General features: G+C 38.0%; 1 protein-coding gene across 1 annotated transcript in view; it reads right to left on the reverse strand.

Annotated features, from left to right (window-relative positions):
• Nucleotides 1-23,616, reverse strand: part of SNAP91 (synaptosome associated protein 91) — a 64,237-nt gene that overhangs the window by 24,815 nt on the left and 15,806 nt on the right. The window contains exons 3-13 of the mRNA XM_088665941.1: nucleotides 19,337-19,479; nucleotides 18,466-18,541; nucleotides 16,030-16,132; nucleotides 13,951-14,044; nucleotides 13,200-13,311; nucleotides 12,483-12,589; nucleotides 11,703-11,744; nucleotides 5,572-5,642; nucleotides 4,229-4,234; nucleotides 2,799-2,826; nucleotides 418-527 (exon numbers count right to left, since the gene is read on the reverse strand). Coding sequence (XP_088522067.1) covers nucleotides 418-527; nucleotides 2,799-2,826; nucleotides 4,229-4,234; nucleotides 5,572-5,642; nucleotides 11,703-11,744; nucleotides 12,483-12,589; nucleotides 13,200-13,311; nucleotides 13,951-14,044; nucleotides 16,030-16,132; nucleotides 18,466-18,541; nucleotides 19,337-19,479 — 892 coding nt within the window. The remainder of the gene's footprint in view (nucleotides 1-417; nucleotides 528-2,798; nucleotides 2,827-4,228; nucleotides 4,235-5,571; nucleotides 5,643-11,702; nucleotides 11,745-12,482; nucleotides 12,590-13,199; nucleotides 13,312-13,950; nucleotides 14,045-16,029; nucleotides 16,133-18,465; nucleotides 18,542-19,336; nucleotides 19,480-23,616) is intronic.

A 23,616-nucleotide genomic window follows, 5' to 3' on the forward strand; every position in this document is an offset into this window, starting at 1 on the left:
GCTCTGTGTGTGTGTGTTTGTGTGTGTGTGTGTGTGTGTGCGCACGCGCACGCGCACGTCACACACATGCATTAAGAGTTGTGCACACTCATACTTTGGGTACTATGAAATAGCTTGCCCACAATGAGTTTAAGATGGTCTTTCAAATTGTATGAAATAAGTAGAGAACTTATAAAATACAGGCAATGACCAATCTATGTGCATCCAATTGACTCATGACTATGCATGTGCACATCTCTGCAACCCGGAAGTTGGCAGAAAAGGGGCCAGAACAGGACAGAGCACTCCACTGACATGTTGCTCGCTGCCTGTAATATATTTATAAAAAGACAACTTTACCCATATCATCACTCTTTAAACACAGCTTTTTAAAAAATAATAATGAGTATGCATTCTTTTATTCATTGCTTAACTAACCTGACTGGAGCCGCTGTAGACGATGTTGCAAAGAGATCAAGTGGAGGAGATGTATCAATACTTTTTGCCGGGGTGGAATTGGGAGATGTAACAGTTGTGGCTGGAGAGGACTGGACAAGAAGAACTCATAAGTACACAACATGCAAAGCAAGTCTACTTAGTTTTTCACCAGCTGCTATCTTAAAAGCAACTTTAGTATTTTAATGTATAACAAGAGGTCAACAGTGTAGTCCTGTGCATGTCTTCTCAGAAGTAAACCCAGTGAAGTTCAATGGGGCTTACTTCTAGGTAAGCATGAATAGGCTTGTAGCATAACGTGATTAAATCCCCTCCCAATAAAGAGGTCCATCTCAAACTTTCACTTCCTCTACCATTAGCCCACAAAGAGGAATCTTAAGCATGTGTTAAAAAAACAAGTGCCAAATTCAGTAGATACAGAAGTTACTTTATTAACAGCGAGCTAAAAGAGCTTTGAATTTTAGGTCTCTAGTTCACAGTGGCTCAATATTATCTGGGGATCAGTGGCTAAGCAGGATCTCAGATTTCACTGTCATGACAGAAGCTGGAAGCCTGCCAACATCCATCTAGGAAAAGATCCCATCAGCGTATCTTCAAGGCAACAGTGTTCCTCTGCTGTTGAAGGCCACGGGTAAAATAATTTTCCCCACCCCCTTCCATGTACTCAAGAGCTAAGAAACTTTGTATATCTTCAGTCTAGGAGGAACTTAAGAAATGGACACTAGGCACCCTATATGATGGCTTAGATTTTTTTAAAAAAAACAAACAAACCAATAGCTTCAACACAGGCAGAGGAAACTAAACTCCCACTTCAATCCTTGCAGGAAAACACCATTATTTTCCAAGTTCACATTTAGAATGTGACAACTGCATTAATCTGATATGAAACTGTGCCCCTATCAAATAGTTCTGCAGATAAAACTGGATGCAGATTACTGTTATAGGTATTTTAAAAACTTGACAATTCTGAGACTTGGAATAGTTTGTTCTTTGTGTTCAGGTGTATGGTTTCAGACAAAGACAATAGGGCTTTTGACAACGGAATTTAGAAAGAAACATAAAGGCACAATTTGCATGATGTATGAAATGGAACTTAATCTATAACAGTTCCAGTTGCAACGTTTCTAGCTAAGATAAACGCCATGATATGAAAAGGCCCAACAAATACAAATACGTTCAAGAGGACATTAATGCAGGGCAAAGAGCAAAACCAAGGAAGTTATCAAAGGCAAGAAACCTTCCCTTAAATAATGATCATCTGTCCAAAAGAGAACACAAAGAGTACAAAGTCTAAAACAAACAAACAAACATACAGAGAAAGCATATCTTGCCAGAAGCATTAAGACAAAATAATAATAATGGCTTTAAACAGGAGGTAAGTAACCAGGGATGTAGATGACAATGGTAGGAAAATTCTACTAGAAAAGGATAGGAAGATTGAAGAGATGGTGAATGAATTGTTTGCACTGGTCTTCAGTGTACCAGTTGTTGGGGAGTTTATCTGAACTGTTTCTCTCAGATGAGGATTCTAAAAAACAGAGTGAAACTGAGGTGACAAAAAGATGAAGTTTTAGGGCTAATTGACAAATTTAAAAATAACATGTTACCAGGTCTGGCAAACAATGGAAGGTTCTTTAAAAACTCAGGTGTGAAGCTGCTGAACTTCCCAACAACAAAAAATGTACAAACTGTCACTAAAATGAGCTTTCTAATACCAGAGGATGCTATCATAGCCAATCTAATTCCAGTTTTAAATAAGGGATGAGGAAGATAAAAAGTTACAGGGTCATTAACTGGGTAAATTGGTAGCAAGAATTATTAGCATGCCTTACAATAGGGGTAGCCAACCTGATGTCCTTCAGATGTTCCTGGGCCTACACAGTTCCTATCATCCCTGGACATTGCCCATGCTGGCTGGGGCTGATAAGAGTTGGAGCCCAACAACATTTATTTATAAAAATATTTATACACTGCTATATTGTTGTGTTTGATTTTATTGTTTTAGTTCTCTAGAAGCCACCTCAAGTATATATATATGAGAAAGAAAGGTAGAATATAAATTATAGTAAATAAATACAAAACACCAATTTTGCAAATACCTATAAAAGCACCTGATTTTCCTTTACCACATGATCCAAACAAATGTGTAAATAGGGTCACTACTTAAGTTTGTGGGGAAGAGAGAGGATGCAGCTATAGACGTGTGGGTTTGATTACTCATTCACGTCAAATCCTCCTGCACACAGAATTAGCACATCAATCAAGATACAGTTGGGCTTCTGACAAATCTTTTACATTTACATTTCTTAAACACTTGTGTTAAGAGAGTAACTATCTAGCTATTATAACATTAAAATGTTTACCTTGCCCAAGGGTGAAGGAGCGCCAGAGCTAGAAGAATTAATGTAAGAAAATTTTTGAATGCAATACACTAGGAATATCTTAAGCAGACTTGCAGGCTGGAGTATAATGCCACAGTCTATAGCAAAGAACAATAATTATAAGATTTGTGTATTACTGTACCTTCTACTCTAAAAGCTTAGGAATTAAATGAAAATTCAGGTCTTGTGAAACTTTAGTTGAAGATTGGTTAATATTCTTCCTGAATATCAAATGCAGTCAGTGAAATGTACAAAGAGATGCCATGACTCAGTGGTTAAGCACACTCCCTCTGCATATTGAAAGTCCCAGGTTCCTTCAGTTAAAGAATCACATCTGCATTATACATTTAAAGCACACAGCTTTCCCCCAAAGAATCGTGGGAACTGTAGTTTAACCCTCACAGTGTTAAATTCCCAGCAAGCCATAACATGTGTTTTGAATGTGTTTTGAATGTGCTTTAAACATACAGCGTGTATGGAGCCTCATATAGCAGCGACAAAACCTCTACCTGACCCTTTATGGGGCCACTAGGTGTCAAAGGAAAACAATTATGGGCAACACGGGCTATTGATCTGCCTCTGTAAGTAAGGCGGCAGCTTCTTATGTTTCAATACTACTTTGGAAATATATATTTTAAAAAACATTTTTAGTATAACTGAGGTTGCTTGTTTGCATATTACTCTATGCAGTTACATTGCAAAAGTGGACACTGAAAAATGTAATAGAAATTGTTTTGATCATTAACTTGGGATATGTCAGACATCTCCATGGGATTTCCTGCAAAATTTCTATCGATCTTTCGCCTGAGCAAATTCTCCAAATTAATCTAAGCAGCATTCATCAGAAACTCATTAAAAACCAGAACTTTCAGCCCAGTGAAGACTTTAGCTGAATGGTATATGCCTAGTTAAATCAAATTTGCATTAGCTAAATTCAATGTAATTGACATTGATATTTTGAATCAAAAGGTAACTTAAAATTTAACAAAAGTTACTCACTCTGTTAAAAAAGAAATACAGTATTTCATACTTTTTCATTCCCAGTAAAACACATCAGAATCAACATTATTTTATAAAATAATGTGTATTCCTAATTCAGTCTACCCTTCTCATTTTATAAAATGTGTGTTCCTAATTCAGTCTGTCCTTCTCAACTAAAACTGAACCCAAACCTGTCTACAAGACTTTGAATTGAAATACATAATTTACTATCCTTTTAGTTCAGAAATGCATTTTTAATTATGAAAATCTTTCCGTTTCAAAGTGTAATTCATAGGCATTTTATTACAGAAAGAAACTAGAGTTCACAGAATTAAAGTTAGGCAAGGCCTATCGCTTTACTAAGAGATGCTAGAAGAGACACATGCTGTATAATATATACATGCATAACATTAGTGTGTATATTTACTTACCCCTCACTAAGTTGCAAAACAGCCATGTACACAAACAAAACAAAAGGGAGGCACATGTAAAGAAACATTTGTTAATTACAGCTTAATTAACAGTTTGATAAACAAATAGCCTAGATATGTGTTTGGTCAAGACACTAGGAAACTGTTACTGAACATGCATGGTATACATACAGCTGAGAAATATTAATATGCTTAGTAATTGTTATTTATTTATTACATTTATATCCCATCTTTCCTCTAAGAAGCTCAAGGTGGCAGACATGGCTCTCCCCCTGCCTCTTCCCCATTTTATCCTAACAAGTCTTGTGAGGCACAGCGAGGTTCACGGTTGAGCAGGGACTTGAAGCTTGGTATCCATGATCCTCGTCCAAACATGCATCCTGACCCTAAGCATGTACATTCAGAAGCCCTACTGAATTCAGCTGGACTTACTCCAGTTATTTGCGTAGGATTGTAATCTAAATCAAGTAACTATAATCTATAACTGGATTGCATTATGCTTGCATGATGAAATTCAGAATGACAAATGCCATCTACGTCCTGCTTCACAAGAAACACTGTGCAATACGACATCATCAGGAGTACATACTGGAGACCCATGTTTTCAATTTAGGACATGGGTAGCATAATTTTTGGGTGGCTGCCATAGCTGCCAAGTTCTCCCTTTTTTTAAGGGAAATTCCCTTATGCTGAATAGGCTTCCTCGCGAGAAAAGGGAAAACTTGGCAGCTATGGTGGCTGCTAAGAGAAAGGTGCCAAAAAAGGAGAATAATTTCCGTCACATTTGTGCAGCTTAAAATTTATGCTGGATCTCTGCCCTGGGATCTATGGATGAAGGGTGGTATACAAATTTAATACATAATAATAATTCTTTAGACAAAAGGGTATTTAAAAAACAACAACTTGTGTGTGCATATTTGTGTGTATCTATATATCTTCCTATAAAAATTAAAAGGTAAGGTAGCCACATGAATTGCAGAGTGAGAACAGAACAACAGGCCGGCTGGGAAGACGAGTGAGTGGTGTGGATAGCCCAGGTGAGTTACAGTGGAAGAGACAAAACAAGGCAGGGGAGCTCCTCAGCAACTGTCCTGCTCTGCTGCCACAGTTTTTATGTTGGAGCTATGACAACACCCTATAACCTCAAATCTGAATAAAGTGAGCATGGGCGGGTCTTATGCTCTGTTTGCTAGGCTGGGGTGCTCTCTTGTGAGGAAGAACTAGGTGCTGGTTTTCGTGCAGTCTGAATATAACAAGGGTATTTAGGTACAGATAACTAAGCTGTTAGGATTAGAGCTGCAGTGTAGCAACTTGACATACAGCTCTTTCACCTTTCTGCATACCTGTTTCCTGGTTTCTTTCCTTCCAAACTGTTTAGATGTTGTTCAAGAGTCTCCATAAGACTACTGGGAGCCTAAGATAGATAAGGAAAACAAATTACTCATTTAAAACTAAACAGTAAGAGTAAGAGCAGCAGCTTGGGCAGTCCAACATGAACATCTCTTCTCGGAACTAGTCATAACCAGTAACATGCATTACATGCCATCATCTTAATTCCAAAACACAGCTTTGAGAAAGGAGCACCACTTCCATGCTGCTATTGAAAACTATTATTCTTTGGTTAGAGTACATTGAATATATATATTTTTTTATTAGTCAGAAAACAGAAGTACGAGTCATCATGCATTAGAAGTTAACAACAGCACAGGCATTCACAGGTCAAAGTTGCCAATATATCTAAAATAGAAACTTGCATGCATAACTAGAGTTTTGTGCATTCAACCTAATTAGCTTAACCAATTTTCCCCCCCGTTGTCCACACAAGCAGAACTGTAACATAGGTCAGAACTACATATTACAAAAATGGACAGAAAGTGCAGCTGCTCCCTGTCTTTAATCTCGATTCTGTAACATTAATATAATGTATGAAATGTTGTCATCATGCCACAGCTCTCCCAACATTGACCAGTGAGATGAGAGAGGGATTCACAGTGCAATAGCACACATTAGGCTGTATTAGACATTATCAAGAGATGGCAGGCATTTTGTCTCTGCTATAAATACTGCGTTTATTTTGCAGGTCCAAATATTTCCCAGAAGTAGTACATAATTATTTTTTCCAGACCAGAAACCAGGCTTCTTCTTATTGTTTGTTTGTTTTTTTAAAAAGGCTGGGAATATAGTATTATACATTCTAAACTGGTTTAAAAAATGAAATAGAAGTTTGACACAAGTATTAGTTCTGCAGTTATAGAATAATGCAATTTTATTGATTGATTTCCCCCCTTTGATTCCTCCATTATTATTTTTTAAGAGAGAGTTCCCAACATGCTCTTGCTGTTGTTACTATGAGAAAGGAAAGGTAAGTACAGTAAGAATGACTAACAGTGTCCTTAGCTCCTCCAGGATAAAAATAGTGCCTAGATAAGCAGATTTCCACAAAGTCACTGATGAAAGAATAAAACTTCAGAGGTAAAGAAGTTGATGCAAGCCATATTTTATCAAGATTACCGGTTCATCAATTGTATAGTCTTTAAATGGGGACTTTTCATTATCACCACTGCTTTTCAGATCACATAGAACTCTGGTCAGCAACACCTAAGGTTTTTTTTTACATACATAAAATAGATTTACACAGAAATCAAGCAGATTACCTGGAACAAATGTGCAAAAACTTGCTGTTTGGAATATATTAACAATGCAAAGAGCTCTAAATCCTTTGAGATTAACAGTCTTAACCCTAAATAGAGCCTTCTACAATACAACAGATGAACTGTTTCATAGGGCTATGCTTTAGTTTATAAGCAGTTGCCCAAACCTCAAAAGTCAACTTCAAATGTTGCAAAAAGAGAAAGTATTAGATATATATGTTAACAAATTTAGCATCTTACTTGCTTCTAATCTGTAATACCATATTTACTTGAATGTAATACACACTTTTTTTGGCCAAATTACGTTGTGAAAATTAGGGTGCACATTATACCATATTTTCCCCGTGTATAAGACTAGGGTTTTTTCCTTAAAAATTATGTCAAAAATTAGGGGGTGTCTTATACTCTGGGCCATCTCCCCCCATTTTCTTAAATTTGAGTCCTTAAAAATAGGGGGTGTCTTATACCTGAAGGAGCGTCTCCACCCCCATTGTTCAGCCCGGACACTGAGATCCAGCGCTGAGGGCCTTCTGGTGGTTCGCTCATTGCGAGAAGTGAGGTTACAGGGAACCAGACAGACGGCCTTCTTGGTAGTGGCACCCGCCCTGTGGAACACCCTCCCAGCAGGTGTCAAGGCAATAAGCAACTATTTTACTTTTAAAAGACAACTGTTTAGGGAAGTTTTTAATGTTTGATGCTGTATTGTTTTTAATATTTGGTTGGAAGCCGCCCAGAGTGGCTGGGGAAACCAAGCCAGATGGGTGGGTTACAAATAATAAATTTATTATTATTATTATTATTATTATTATTATTATTATTATACATGGGGGTGTCTTATAGACAGAAAAATATGGTATTTGATGGCACATTAGATTCAATTGCAAGCTTGAAAAACACCGCTGACACAGCAAATACTTTTTTGGTTTCGAGGTTTTGAAAACTGAGGTGCACATTAGATTCATGCAAATACGGTGTGTGAAGCAGTACTATTGGTTCTGGCTTTCTAACAGTGCCTCCTGGGTTGTAGGTTTGTTTTAAGGAACAAAGGGCAAGAGTGAGGAGGATACAGCTGGCTTATGAACACTAACAGCCCAGGCTAATTCTAGGAAGAAGAAAAAACATGTAACTCTCTTCTGCTGTTAGCAAAGGACACATCCATAATATTCTTATTATAAAATGTGAAATTAATGGGGCTTACACTAAAGGTGCAGATCTCATCTCTTAGTGCACTAATGATAGCCTCCTCTAAAATGGTTTTTAGAGTACAAACTCCACTTAGAATGCATTGTAGTAATAACACACCACGTCCTGCATAGTACTAATGATACCAAGTACTTTTCTCAAATAAAGTACTTGATAGCAAGAACAAATCCTCCTCTTAGCAATTGCATTAATTAGTATTTCTAGCCTCCACCATAAACTGAGAATGTAGTTAATGGAGCAAGGAACATCTTTAGGATGTTGATTACACACAGCCACGAAATGTATTCCACATCTCACTAAATATGACGAATTAATATGCAGTCACCCAGAAGGCGGCATGATTTAAATCGAATCTCCTCATTCATCTATTTTCCAAACAAGCATGCAAATTGACTGGTTGCTATAAACAATTAAAGTATGTCAATTTGCAATTACACTAGGCCTTTATACTACCTACGGTAGGAACATATTCCAAAACTTTATAATCTCCCTGACAATGCAGCATGGGCAAGCAGCTAAGAAAGAAGGGTGAAACCAGGTTTTATGAATAGGCATAATGTTAATTACCTTTGGAGTTCCCAATTATGGATGTTTATTGAAACCAAGGAAAAGTAACCATGGCCAATGCTGAACCCAACAATCTTGTTTAACCATGGTTTGTTTGGTCACATCATTGCACAAACTCACCAAGCTACAGAAGTACAACACAAGACCAGCTGGAAAACACATCAAGTTCTGGAGGAACAAATTCTTGCTTGTTTGCTTATCTGTGATATGACAACTCATGGTTTACTGAATAAACCATGTCTAAAGCAAGCCTTGGCTTATAATTATCTGAAACACAGCAAATGTTTTCAGAAAGAAGTGATTTTAAAAAGACTGTCATTATAGTCTTTGTATTATGTTCAAATGTAGTGTCACCCTTTTGAAGGGGCCCCTTAAAACTTTTATATGATTTTTCAATTTAAAAATATTAACATAAAGAAACAAGGTCATTTTAAGTGGTGAAACTAAAGTTTCAAGAAGTGGATCAATAAAATCAGTTGACTACCAAGAGACTAAACAAGGTGCCAACACAAGCCTCTCTAGGGAAGACATTTCAGAGACTAGGCAGATGTTCTCTTGCATTCCAACATACTGAACTTCACACACTAGGTGAAGGGAATAATGAACAGGACCTCAGCTTCTGAACAGAATGCCAGAGTAGGTTCAGAGCACCAAAGAATGTGGCCCGTAAGGTTTCTGGAGCCAGACCATTTCAGCCTTAAAAGGTTAAGACCAGCTTTTGAATTTGAGCCCAGAAACAAACTGGTAGCTTGTGCAGCTCAATCACTGATGGTGATGACTAAAAATAATACAGTAATAGATTCTTATCCACTGTTTTTCATGTTAGAAATCCCATTTAATTTGGCTTTGTTTCAATTTCACTCTCATTGGCTTCTCCACTTGCACTCCTCTGCCATAGCCCAGCACTACTCAAGGAGAGATAATGTTAAGACAAGAAAATGCAAGCTGGGTGGCAATACTTCAGAAAAATACTGCCTAGAGTGACAGACAAAACATCACTGCCTTGCTAACTTTTTACCCCAAATGTACACCAGAGATCTGAGCAAAACCATTGAAGATTAACCCTTTGAATACTTGTGAGAACCATGTAACTTATCAATAATGTAACCATCAATAATGACTCACAAAGAGCAGCTGAATACAATTTCCCTATATCCAGGCCCAGTTAGCTATTGACTAGAATGGAAAGTTGTGCTGTCCCTATCTTGACTAGCATAGAGACACCAGCTTATATTAACCCCCACAATAATTATCATTTGACTTTCACATATGACTAGGCCATTTGCATATTTTTTTTGTTTTATGAAAGCACACATAACCTGGGCATGTGTAGGGAGAAAACACCTTAGAGGAAAAATTAAATCAGGTAAGTAGGTTCAGGGGTTAGTCCTCATCTGCAGGTGCAGTATTGTAAACAACAACAGCATCAATCTATAAATTAAACAATGCTAAGCAAGAGACATTTGGTATGAAGGAAGACAATCTCAAGGTACTCCTTCTGCTGGGCTATATTTAAAGTTCCCCCCCACCCCGGATATTAAAATAGCTTTTCTGTGAAAAAACACAAGCTTCAGCAGAAAAAAAGCATATATATATATATATATATATATATATATATATATATATATACTCTTTTTAACTCTTACCCTGCCATATCATACACCTGTTTCAATGAGGCTGGGGACTAGCCAGCTTATTGCTCTTTCTTCAGAGGACACACATTGGTGTGTGCAATAAAATATTTGAATTGATCATGCTCCAAAGAGCGACTCATCCGGGAGGAGCACGAACGCTCCTGCTCGCCAAAGAGCATGATCAACCCCTTATTATTAGTAAACCCTCAAAAACTAAACAATAATGGAAAACCAATAGCATTCTGGCACCCCTAATTGAACTGTCATGAGTTTTATTAAGGCAAACTTCCAAAGGGCTGCAAGAGCCCACAGAAGCACAGGAATGCTTATTGAACAATGAAGGAGAGTCCACCACCTTCCAAAGGAGCCTTCTGTGGCATTAGCTAACCATCCCAGTTTGGTGTCATCCAACCAGCTATGAATCCAGCCCACATTTTACCAGCTTCTGCACAAGAATGTCATGGAGGACTTTATCAAAAGCCTTTTTGAAATCAAGACATACTACATCCATGGCATTTCCCTGATCCACCAAGCTTGTAACTATCAAAAAAGAAATGAGATTCATCTGGCATGACTTATTTTTGAGAAATCCATGCTGGGTCTTCATAATCACAGCACCCTGTTCTAACAGACCGACTGTTTAATCACCTGGGAGGTCAACTAACAGAGGTCATGCTGCTGTGCAGTTGAAGGTAAAGCAATCTCATTTATATGGAAGAGTCTTAATGATTAATCTCAGGGATAGGGATGCCACAATAATGTTTTTAAGTGTTTGATGCCTCGATTACATTTCTGTGAAACGACTTAGCAGCATACTTACTAGGCCTTTAAACTGTGATCCACATGTATTCTCACATAATTGTTTACAGCAATTCTGTAAGGCAAGCCAATGTTACTCCACATTACAGATGGGAGCTGAGAGGCAGGCTTTCCAGTGTTCATCCAGGGAACAGAGATTTAACTCATATTCTTGATCAGTACACTAGCTCTCTGGCTTCTGGTAATTTATTGCCCTATCTATAGTCACATTATGGCAGCCCTAAACTTGTCTCTTGTCTAACCCAGTGAAAGTGATGTCATGGACTTGGTCAAAGCATGGATTCAGTACTTAAGAATTTCCTCTCCCAGGTGCATTACTCACACTCTCAGCTTCTGGGATCAATCTGCACCTCTGGAAGGGAGAAGAAACATGCAGTCTTTTCATTGCTTATCTCTTAATTAAATGTGGCCTTAAAAACCGAAGTCCTCTTCTGGGAACAAAAAGCGGATTGACACCTGTCAAAATAGTTGCTGTTTTCAGGAGGCATATCCTGATGTTTAAAATATGAGTAACGCCATTAGGTTGCATGCTAAATGAACAGAAGTCGTTTTTGCTATTGTTAAACCAACCACCAAGCTAAATATAATTTAGAAACTTACTTGTGTAAGATCAGGAATGTCTCCTTTATCAATTCCAATTTGCTGTGGATAATGAAAAAAATAATAATTCAGAAAGGTTCTTTTGTTTATGCTTAACAAGTCCAGAAATACTAAATAGCTCAATTTGACTACTGCATCTGAACTGTGATTTCAACTCACTTTGAAGCTCCATTTGTAATATTCACATCCAGGTGCTTTAAAATTAATGCATATTTGTAGAAATGTGCAATACATTCATTGCCCTACAGAACAGCAACTCTGGATAGAGAACTTCTCTAAAACACAGATGGATGCAGCAAAACGTTTGTGCACAGAACTGGTCCCAGGCTGTGTCCTTCTGACCTGCTCCATGCATAAATATGAATGCCTGAAATTGAAGAACTCATATTTATTTAAAGATGGGTTTTCCCTAACTTGGGGTATGAAAATTGCCGTTCTATCAGAAAGATAATGATGCAGCAGCTATTCCCATCAGCAGCCTGCTGGTCTACTATCCTCTGGTATAACATGAAATACTGAAGAAGGCCAAAGCAGAGGCTAATGTTATTTTATTTGCATTTTGGTGACATCCTGATCAGCTAACTCTTTCCACAAAATTCAATGAATGTCAAATAAATTTTCACAATGTAGTTTATTTACAGATGTGGCATTTGAGCTAAACACATACAAAGAAAGTGGCTGAACAACTGAGCTTGCTATCAAGTAGATAATTGTGGGGAAAATCACATGCCTAGATAGCAACCATAACAACCAACATGCCACAGTGGAAGATTCACTTACCTCTGCGACTTTGAGGAATTCTGATACTCTTGTCATTCTAGTCAGAAACCGCTTGTAAATCTCAAGAGCATCTTTGCATTGTCCCTTCTTCATTTCAAAGAATTTCTCTGGAATAAATGACATATTCATTTTTAATCCATAAAATTTTTACATTATTGATACCAAGTCTTCATCTGCAGATGTATTATTGCACAAGCAGAAAAGCACTTCTGCATATGCTCGGCAGCCCTGCTCAATTCCTTGGCTATCCCTATCCTGCTGCAGACTTCCCATGCCCAATCTCTCACTGTTCCAGAACTCCATGTGGTGCTGGCTGCAGGAGGCTGCACTGTGAGACCAGCAGCCACGACTCACTGCTGCTTTGGATCCAAGTTTGCTGAAGCTATGAGAGGGGCAATGAGAGAAACACTTGGGGTTTCCAAGTGAAAATGTGTGTTGAAAAGTCATATTTCTTAAAGACACTAGCCTCTGCTGTACGTCGATCTTCCCAAAGAAAACAGAACGCTGGGTATGTGGCTGGAACCCCTGGAATCTTGCAACACTTTTGGAATTTGGGGTGGTGTGTAACAATATAGAAAGGAACACAGCTCAATGTGAGAGAATTGTGGGCTTGGAAAGTAAGATTGCTTCTTCCTCTCTTAACAAGATTAAGCTGCAGAACTACTATTCTCTAGGAGCAATGTAACGTGAAAAAACATGCTACATCAAGTTACTTACCTAATAAGTTAATAACTCCATCATTGTAACAAGCGAAAAGCTTGATGAGATCTTTGAACAGAAGCATAAATGCAGCATTTATAACACCATTTGTCAGCTCATTTGGATGAACCTACATAAAAATTAGAACCCATGGTTGTTAATTGTGATTTGAAACGCTGGAGCTATGTCATATCTTAGAACAAAGTTAAATAAATACTATTGAATATGTATGTTGTTCAGGCACACGCAGGACTGAAGTCTGTTTCATGCATATAAACAGAATATACAAATTATGTGTGAAAATCCAGACAAATCTGCAGCAAATTTAAAGTACTGAGGTTCATCTCATTTCGAGGGAATAACAGGAGCTGGAGAGAAACTTCCCAGAAATATCCAAATTCTATTACTCTCAACTGTTGAAAAATACAATAATGCAAAAGGGAAAATGCACCGACAAACAATCCTCAGCATGATCTTGCACAATTGTAAACAATGCTCACTTTGTGTGTATGTATGTGTATATGCTGCTAGTGATTGGAAGACCAAGTTTTGTTATGGACCTTCAGTTAAATGCAAAAATGTTCTTCAGTATGGTTCAATTCACAATTTTCTGCCACATTCTTTCTGCACCTTGAAGAAGCTTGCCAAAAGAAATAAGAAGTTAGTACAAGTTCAGTGGTATGAAGTTATATTATGTTTCTACTGTGACCTAAAGTGGGAAGTGTTTTTCTTTTATCATAAAAGAATTTAGAAAATTGTAAATACATACATCAAATTCAAGAAGTGCATCTATTTGTCCTTGTAATATTGGCATACTCTTCAGTAATTTTTCTGGAACCATTGTCCTCATTACACCATCCGCCCTGGAAGAGGAAAAAAATAATAATCAAACTACAACCCAAAAAATCTCACAGGCATTATTTGGTAACCAATAACAAAATTACAGCAGGGTTTCCCAAACTTGGGTCTCCAGCTGTTTTGTACTACAACTCCCATCATCCCTAGCTAGCAGAACCAGTGGTCAGGGATGAAGCGAATTGTAGTCAAAAAACAGCTGGAGACCCAAGTTTGGGAAACCCTGCTTTAGAGTGAAGACAGATTCAAATTAAAGTGGATAGCATTTCATTCTAGGAAAAGGTTTAATTAGGAGGCACCTTATTACAAAATGAGAGAAACATGTAGTGCTGAAAAAAGATGGCAGGGTAGGAAAAATGATCCTGATCTTGGTCAGCAAACCATGCTTCTCTAGACAAATAGTAGCTCCAATATTTCTTAGATAGTACTTGCTTTTCCACAAAGCCCACTTCAGTGTCTCAACTACTTACCTGAAGTACTGAAGATTCATTAAGGTCAAACCTTTACTTCACTGATTAAATCAAGCATGCACTATGTTTTACACTGTAATTTCACTCTGTGGAGAATAATGCACTATTTTTAAATATTCTATTAATCCATGGATAATGGGCAAAGATAGAGTACAGCGGAACATCCAACCATGTACAGATGCTCTGTGTTTCAGATTAAAGACACTCATGGGTGTTGTTGTTTTTTTTTAAAAAAAATGCTTATATTTTATCTCTATTACATTAAACATTTATTTGAAGATACATTCTTTATATACCATAAAAAGATTCTGCACTTCCCGATATAATGGGAAAGGGGAAAGCAAAAAGCCTGTAGGGCTCACACAAATTATGTGAGCCCCATAAAGGTGCCCCATAATGAATTCTGGAATATTTTAAGCCATATATTATTGGCCCCTTTTCTACTTTCAAGAGGCATCATAGTCTGTTTAACTCCTTGAATTATCTTTGGGGACTCAGGCTAGAGCAAGGGGATCATTACAGGATAATAAGTTCTGTACACAAATCCTTCAACAAAAACACACTGCCTGGTACAGGCTTCCTCAAACTCGGCCCTCCAGATGTTTTTGGCCTACAATTCCCATGATCCCTAGTTAGCAGGACCAGTGGTCAGGGATGATGGGAACTGTAATCTCAAAACATCTGGAGGGCCGAGTTTGAGGAAGCCTGGCCTGGTAGCTTTGCAACAACCAATACAAACTTGGACTAAGGGCCATACGTATCAAGTATGGCTGCTGTTGAAAGGAGCAAACTCACATTTCTACCTCCTCTCTACAGTATTAACATACCAACAGGACACATAATGAGACTAGAGAAGAGACAAGGTCACTAAAGGCATAGAAGCAGGGAAACATTTCCCAGTGTAGACAATTTGGGCCATATCCATATAATTTCTTCTCATGTTCAATTGCATTTGGAAATCAAATAAACCCACAACAGTATTCATTTATGCAATTCATGCAGCAGCTTTCCCATTTTCAAATACTTTTACTAGTAATACGTGTAGGGTTTATAAATAGATACGAAACAGATTGTGATCCAGCAGAGGCATCCACTCATGTTAAGATAATGGGAATTGATCTTCTTACATTCCTCCTTTCCCCTTGACTTGTTCTGGAGATTCCTCCAACCCTCCAGGAAAGATTTTCCGGGGGCTGAAGTGGGAAGGAGGAACTAGAGAAAATCAGTTCCTCTTTTCTTAAGCCAGTAGATACCCCTGCAAGATATAAAGCAACCACTGTAGAACAGAAACACTAGATTTCACCTGCTGATCAGAAGTAGAAATAGTCTCCCCCCCCCCACGATCCTACAGCAGGTTTGCAAAAGCTAACAAACTACTTGCATACCAGAACACTCACTATATACATTCTAGTGCTATAATTTCATTATTAAACCACTTTCGGCAATAGTAGCAGTTAAAGCAACATATATTGCAACGAACAATACTTGTAGGAACCATCAGTATCTATATTAGATAAACTTACCCTTTCTTCACTCTTGCAAAATCGAATGCCATTTGCCGATAGGAAAATGCTTTTTCATTCAAGTATCTACTGTAGCGCCTGATAAATGTGGACATGTCATATCCTAGAAAGGAAGAAAATATGTCATAATTTCTTGAATTTTTTTAAAAAAATCCTTTTAATCTTTTACTAATGGATTGAGAGAGGTTGCAAATGCTATATATTTAACTCGATGGTTTATTTTATTAAACGATGACACCCTGGTGGATTTCAGTGACATTCTGCAAAATAATTCATCTCACTTAAACCTACTGTATGTAAGAGAATCCCTACATGTGCCCGCTTAGCTATATATTTAGGTGCCAAGAGTTATATGGCAAGCACAGTACACTAAGCATGCAATTTACACATATTTAACTTCTGCGCATTCAGCTTGTGTGGCAAAAAATATATTAAAAATTAAGAAGGGGCACAGTTATGGGAACAATGATTTTGGCAATCGCACCTGCTATTGAACTTAATGGGCTTTGACTATCAATGATTTTTGCTTTAGGAATGATCCCTGGAACGTAACCCCCATGCAAGTTGTGGGCTTACTGTAATCTACACTGATATACATGTTCTGTTATTCTGGGTGACTGAACACCATTTTCCAGTTATTTCCAAACTGACCTTTGGATAAATATGATAGGATGTATTGATAAGCCATGGTTGCCAACAGCATACCTTGCTTATTCATTAATTTCATTGCTCCATTCATCTTGCCATCTTCCAATACCATGTTACCCTGTTTGGCTATCATTTTGAAGCTACAGGTAGTTTTGATAAACAGATTGCAATGCGCTTTAAAATAAACTCTTCATAAACAAATATTCACAGGCATCCTAATCTAGAAAACAGTTAAGATGGAAATACATCGAGCCTATTGGATCCCAAATGCGACCAAATCAAACAACAGGATTTAAGAGGCTGTGCTGGAAAAATCTAAAGTAAAAAAATGTTCTATCCAGATCTGCATTGCAGTTTGATAGTATAAAGAAATATCTTTCTGCTTTAATGTGTTCTACAAGCTGATCTAGAAAAGGGGCAAATTAAACATGCTGAGGCATTTGGAGACTAAGTTCCAAGCAAGGCTGAACATATATTGGAGCCAAAATACCTCTTTAAACTACATGGAAAGTTGGTACCTCCTTAACATCTAGACATTTCAGGAATGTTTCAGCCTTGAATCTCATTAATATTCTCCATCTATATTTTGCATATAAAAGGTAGGCATACCCAGTATCTAATTGGTCTTGTTGGACAGCTCCCAGAATGGTTATTCTTAGGACTTAAGGATTTACTGGAACCATTCCAGTAAAAACCATGACTGCCCTTTCATATCAAGCACCCTAGGCTCCTAAAAAACGGCACCACAAAACCTCTACCACTCTCACGTGATGGCTGTCATTACCATATAGCACATCTGAAAGCTTCCATTATGTGCAAGCAGAAGTCATTAGTGGAAAGCAGATTTGCCCACTATTTATTCTTTATACAGCACCATCAGTGTACATGCTGCCTTACAGATGCAGCATAGACAGGTCCCTGTCCTCACAAACTGCAACAGACATGGGGAAACACAACAAAAAGAAATATAGACAGACAAAAGAATGCAGGCAAATCAAGTTGCACAACTTGGCTGCATTTGTACCCTACCCTCAAAAGTATACTATCACAAGCTTAAATAAAAGGATTAAGAGAAAAGCAATTAAGTTTCCCCAGAATTCCACTGTAAAGCCACCAAGACAAAACTTGCCAAATTTGAGCTTTGGGTGTGAAAAGCTGCAAGTCTCAGTTCTTTTGGTAGAAAAGCCAAGAGGGGGAATGAAGGGGGTGGAGAGATGTTGCTTTGGTAATGTAACCTTCCTGGATGAGAACTTCATCCTGGACAGAGGACAGATAGCAACCACCAGTGAGTGACTACTCCTTCTGGAGTTCCTAGATTTTAATTTTTGCCTACATACGATACAATTGTGTGCTCTTAGGAATGGATTTTCGGCTTAAGATGATGCAAGGAATCAGAAAGAAGTTATTATAAAGCAGCAGATAATATTAAGAGCTTAGTGCTTAAGTGTATGGTTCCAGGCTTTCAAGTACGCAATCCCCATACAAGGTTTCTTGTGACACCTTTGGGGAAAGAGCAGAGCACTGAAATTACACGAGTTTAAATAAGTCCTTCCATCGTAACATGTTCTCTTCATTTTCTTTCCTTTTTTATTATTGCCTTATCCCTCCTCCAAATAGCACAGCTTTCCTTTCCCTTTCTGCTATATTAAAAACAGTTCCTATAAAGAAAACAAGGTACTTGCCCTCTGCCAAAATATTTCGCCGGGGGGTGGGGGTGGGACGTATTTCTGCCTAAATGATTGCACATATAGCAGGCAAACATTATCAACAAAAGGGCATGATTCTTACCATGTGATCCACTTTTGTCCAAAAAATTGCTGAGATTGAATAGTGTGTTTCTAGATGCCAAATACTGAATAAACCTCTAGGAGGAAGGGAGGAAACGATAATATTAGTTGTATATGTCCTTCAACACTACCCTCTCACTATTTCATGAAAAACCCACAAGCATGTTTCCTTTTAGGTGAAAACCCATGATAATCGTATTATAATAAATGGCATGCCTTACACATCTCTTGCCAATTTGAATAATTCTGCCTGGAGTGGATACAGATGGCCCAGTGCACAAAACTAAAGTCTGCACTGCTTCCTTCCACACTAAAAAGACTTAATCAGACCATCCAGGGTTTTTATGTGTGCTTAAGAATGCAGATATAAGAACATATTCTAAAATGCCACTACTCATATAGATAAGATTCTAATACTGTATGCATATGGTCAATTGTGCAATTTAACACTAAACACAGCAAGGGATTACATTTTTCACATGGCCAGAACAGTGCAGATTTTGGCTGGTGTTATGGAAACCCCTGAACCTAGAACTAAAATGGGTCTTTCTGGGCAAAATTGGTACAGGCATGAGTATTGCCATTTCCTTTACACGTCTCTGTCTCAGAATTTATTCCCATAATATTTTTACTGTAGTGAATTTTGGACTAAAGCTTTTAATCCCAACAACTGAGTGAAGAGTCCAAGATCCAAGTGGGAGCCAGGACATTACCAGAAACCCTGCTTCTCTGGCACTATGCAGGGCTCCTCTGGAAGGACAGGGAAGCACCTTTAAGTGGGAGTTCATGCAACTATTTGATTTGGCCTCCGTGGAACTCCTCTCCCAAATGCTTGGGAGAAGGATAGCTTTGAGAAAATTTTGTGCACTTACCTCATTACCGTGAACCATTAGATGATGTGTTGCAACTAAGGCTTTGAACACAACCACCCAACTACTGTTTGTTGCTCTCTCAAAGAGTGTATCAGCCATTTGAGGAATATTGACATTTGTCTCATTTGTGGCTTGGATAAGATCTATTTTGGGAAAGGGAGAATGATAACTGTAAATACAGAAACTTTCAGTTTTGTTATTGTTAAAGACCATCCCATTGCAGTTTAGTGATGTAACAGTCACTAAATTTCACTACTATACTTGGACTTTACTTAGAGCAACCTCCTAAATAATTAATTATTTGCCTTTCACACATGATTGTCACAAGGGGATGTGCAAACATACCATAAAACAGCTAAAAATATTTTCTAAAACAGTAGATAGGTTTAAAAACAAATACAAAATGAACATGTAAGGCAAAGCCCTTTTAATCCAGCTAGGAAAGCTTGTCAAAACAAAAATATACTATTTGTTACCCCAGATCAATCACTACAAAAACAATTAAGATAAAAAACCAACTTTCCTCTGGACTGCCTACTACTACTAGCCAGAGGCTATAAATGGGAGTGGTTATTTACAAGCATGATCTGTGCCTGAAAGAGGAATAACCCTGTCCACAATTCATATCATGTTGAAGTATAAGAACTGAAACTTAAAAGACGCAAATTGCCTTCTAGGCACTTCAAAAGGCTCACTCCTTTTCCTTCTATTTGCTGTGGAGCTTTCCTTTTATTTGCCATTTCAGGGTTCTGAAATCTGTGTTTGCCAGAGATGTGTTCCTTAACCATTCCCCTAGTATCCCTTCCACCAGTCACTTCCACTCACTTGTCTAGTGAGTCTCTCAAATATCCCTTCCTTTGCCATTGCCTCCATTGACCTGCTTTTGAAAGATGAGTCTCTGCTGAAGTCAGTGGACATAAAGCACAATTATTTACAGTTACCCCCCCTTCACCCACAACTAACTTCCCTCCTTGCACTACATTACTATGAAGATGAAGAAGATGGGAATTCATCACAGAATTAAACATTTATCTTTCTAGCTCCACAAGTTTGGGAAAGAAGAGGAAAAAGGTGACATGATTTTGAAGTTAGACTAAAATTAAAATGAAGTCAAAATCCTTCTATTTGCTACATTTCAGGCAGCTTTACCCATGCACTGGGCACTGCAACATTTGCCAAATTAAACATCCAATGCATAAACACTTTCACTATTATTAGCCAAATAAACCAATGGGGACAAAGCCAGCCTATCTATCATGGTCCAAATGCTGTTTGCTGCAGCTATACCTGCAGAATATACCCCAGAAAACACAATGATTGTATCATCATCATCATCATCATCATCATCATCATCATCATTTGTCAATTTTCTTTACAAAACATAACCCAAAGTGATCCAGACCAACTCCTCATACATAGTGATCTAGAAATGCCAAACAGTGACAGACAGAAATGCCCTGGGAAAGGATTGCCCCCATGACAGTCTCTCCAGGTTATTAAGGGCAGTGAACATTGTTGTGCTAATGTTGCAAGAATCCCTGTCCCTACCTTGACCCAAGAGATTAATGTTTTGACCCAGGAAACTAACAACATAATAGCCAAGCGGCACTGGCAGATGCACAGGAACTGCAGCTCAGATAGATAGATATACACCATGGTTCTGTCCTCACAACACATTGCTCATCCAGCTTTTCATTGACAGATCCCAAAACAGGATTCAGTCATTAATTAAACTTCCAGAGATGGTTGCTGAGCTACTTTTGAGCAATCTTGCATTCAAAAGATCTCTGTGCCCAGTTTTAGAAATGCTGCAGCAATTATTCAGGTATTTAAGTCTCAATTTCTGAGACTAACATGACATCTTATTTTCACCTACAGAAGTAGGCAAAGAGAATGGAGAGGGGGCAGGCTGAAAGAATGTTAGTGAAAGAAATTCAGCTCCATACTTCAACAAGGCACATGAATGTAAATTGTCATTGAACTCTTCATTTATACTTCTTCCCTAGCAGAGCAAACGATAAGCAGCATGGGAATTTTCAAGCCTCTAGCAGCAGCCAGCACATCAAATGCTGAAGCATAGCTTTGTGTCACCTCAGCTGACCTCAACAAAGTGCCACTCACTATTCTGTTTCTGTCTTATGCTTTTTCTGTATTTTGCTCTGTGGTAGTAAGCTTAAGTGTACTTCTCCATTTCTACCAGTGGAGATTAGGGATCACAGTTCTTGTTGCTGTTGTTGTTTCTAGTCTAACCTACTTCGCATCCCTCTGGCTTAGTGACGGAAGTTTCTACTCCCAAAAAACCTTAACTTGTTTCCAGCCTCCCAGAGACAGACATACACAAATTAAGATACAAATTAGAATTTGTTTAATTTGGCACTAGTCCTAAACAGAAATGCTCAAAGCAGCTTACAACAACCCAATGAAAACAAAACAATAATATTGCTCAAGGAATACAAACAAGTTCACAACTGTGACCCTTCAAATGTAAGGGTGCAAAGATGTAGCAATATACTGTAATGGAAGCATTACAGACATCCCTCTAATTCAGAGGATTGGCTAGCACCTCCTTTATGGTCATTCTGGGACCTTTTCCTTCTCCCATGCCAAAGGGGGGGGGGATGATCTTACCGTTTTGAACTACTTTTTGTGCTATTTATTTTTTAATCACCTTGGTTTAGTCTTCACTCTAATTTTTAAGCTGCCAGTTTATTTCATGATATTCCCGTTTTATTATTTATTTTAATTGTATTTTATCATTTCATTTGTGTGTGATGCCCAAAGCACATGTTATTTGGCAAACCTTATATAAATTTTAAAATTAAGTAGATGAGCCATCATGAGTGTGATTGTTCACTAGGCTACCTGTAAAAGAAAAGGAAGTTGAAACACAGCAGATTTAAATGATATAGGAGTATACTGATATCCTAATTGCAAGGACTAGATGAGTAACATGTTCTTCTGAAATTGGAATTAAAACAAACAACTAAATATACACCTTCATTACCATAATTTTATTCTAGTGACACTTGCTAACATCTGGAGCTAAAGGAAGGCGCATCTTTTTCCCTGTACCAATACATTGGTACCTCAGGTTACAAACACCTCGGGTTACAAACACCTCGGGTTACAAACACTTCGGGTTACAGACTCCGCTAACCTGGAAGTAGTACCTCAGGTTGAGAACTTTGCCCCAGGATGAGAACAGAAATTGTGTGGCAGCAGTGGGAGGCCCCATTAGCTAAAGTGGTACCTCAGCTTAAGAACAGTTTCAGGTTAAGAACGGACTTCCGGAATGAATTAAGTTCATAACCAGAGATACCCCAGTATGTATCTTAATTACACGGTCTCAAATGGCAATTTTAGGTCTTTAAAAAAAGACATTCTGTTTCACTGCAGTTTCTTGGCTAACAGTGATGAAATATTGTGCAATCTGCTCTAAATGTGATCTCGTTACCATCATTACCAAGGGTCTGCTTCATAATTAGTAGGGAAGATTTAGGAACGTAAGGGCTCTTTAATTGTTGCACTCATAGCTTAAAAACAGCTCCTGCAGTCATTAGAGGCATGCTGTCTTATTAAGTCAGCCACAGGAGCTGTCCACTGTATTAAGTTCTGAATTTTAAGAACAACTAGCTCACCAGCTATCTGAAGACAATTCTCACACAGGGCTTATGTCTACAAATGTCTGGTCCATTCTCACCATCAAATTCTATGTGAACGTCTTTAAAGCCAGAAGAAAACAGCAGAACCTCAGCTGCTATAGGAGTAGCTATGAAAGAACAGCAATAGTAAAAGTGTGGCAGGCATATATGCATGGAAGGACGTGAGAAGGGGGGCCACAAAGGTCAGACCCCTAATTGCAGGAACATAAATGCTGTTTGCTATTCACAAACACCAGAATGCTACTTTAAACACTTGTATTGAACACCTCAGGGAATTTAAGATAAAACACAATTTTAATGGACATCTAGTAAATATTCTTGTAAAAGCAAATTTATACCTGCCTTTTGAAGGAATAACATTCTGGTTTTACTGCCTAATTTGTTTTAGATATTCATGCTGCTTAAATATTCATTTAAACACTGTAAATTTAAACAGGTAAATTTATGGAAACAGTGTCAGTCACACATTTACTCTAATATATTTTTGACAAGCAGTGCTTCTATTTTTAGTGTTGGCATTTGTTTCCATTCTATTTTTGTTTATGCTAGTTAGCAGCACATTGCCTATGTACCGGTAGATCTAAGTAGGTAAAGTATCAGTCCTAGAATGAAATGTTA

The sequence above is a fragment of the Zootoca vivipara genome, chromosome 3, assembly GCF_965207765.1.
Source record: "Zootoca vivipara chromosome 3, rZooViv2.hap1.1, whole genome shotgun sequence".
NCBI classification, from domain to species: Eukaryota; Metazoa; Chordata; class Lepidosauria; order Squamata; family Lacertidae; genus Zootoca; species Zootoca vivipara.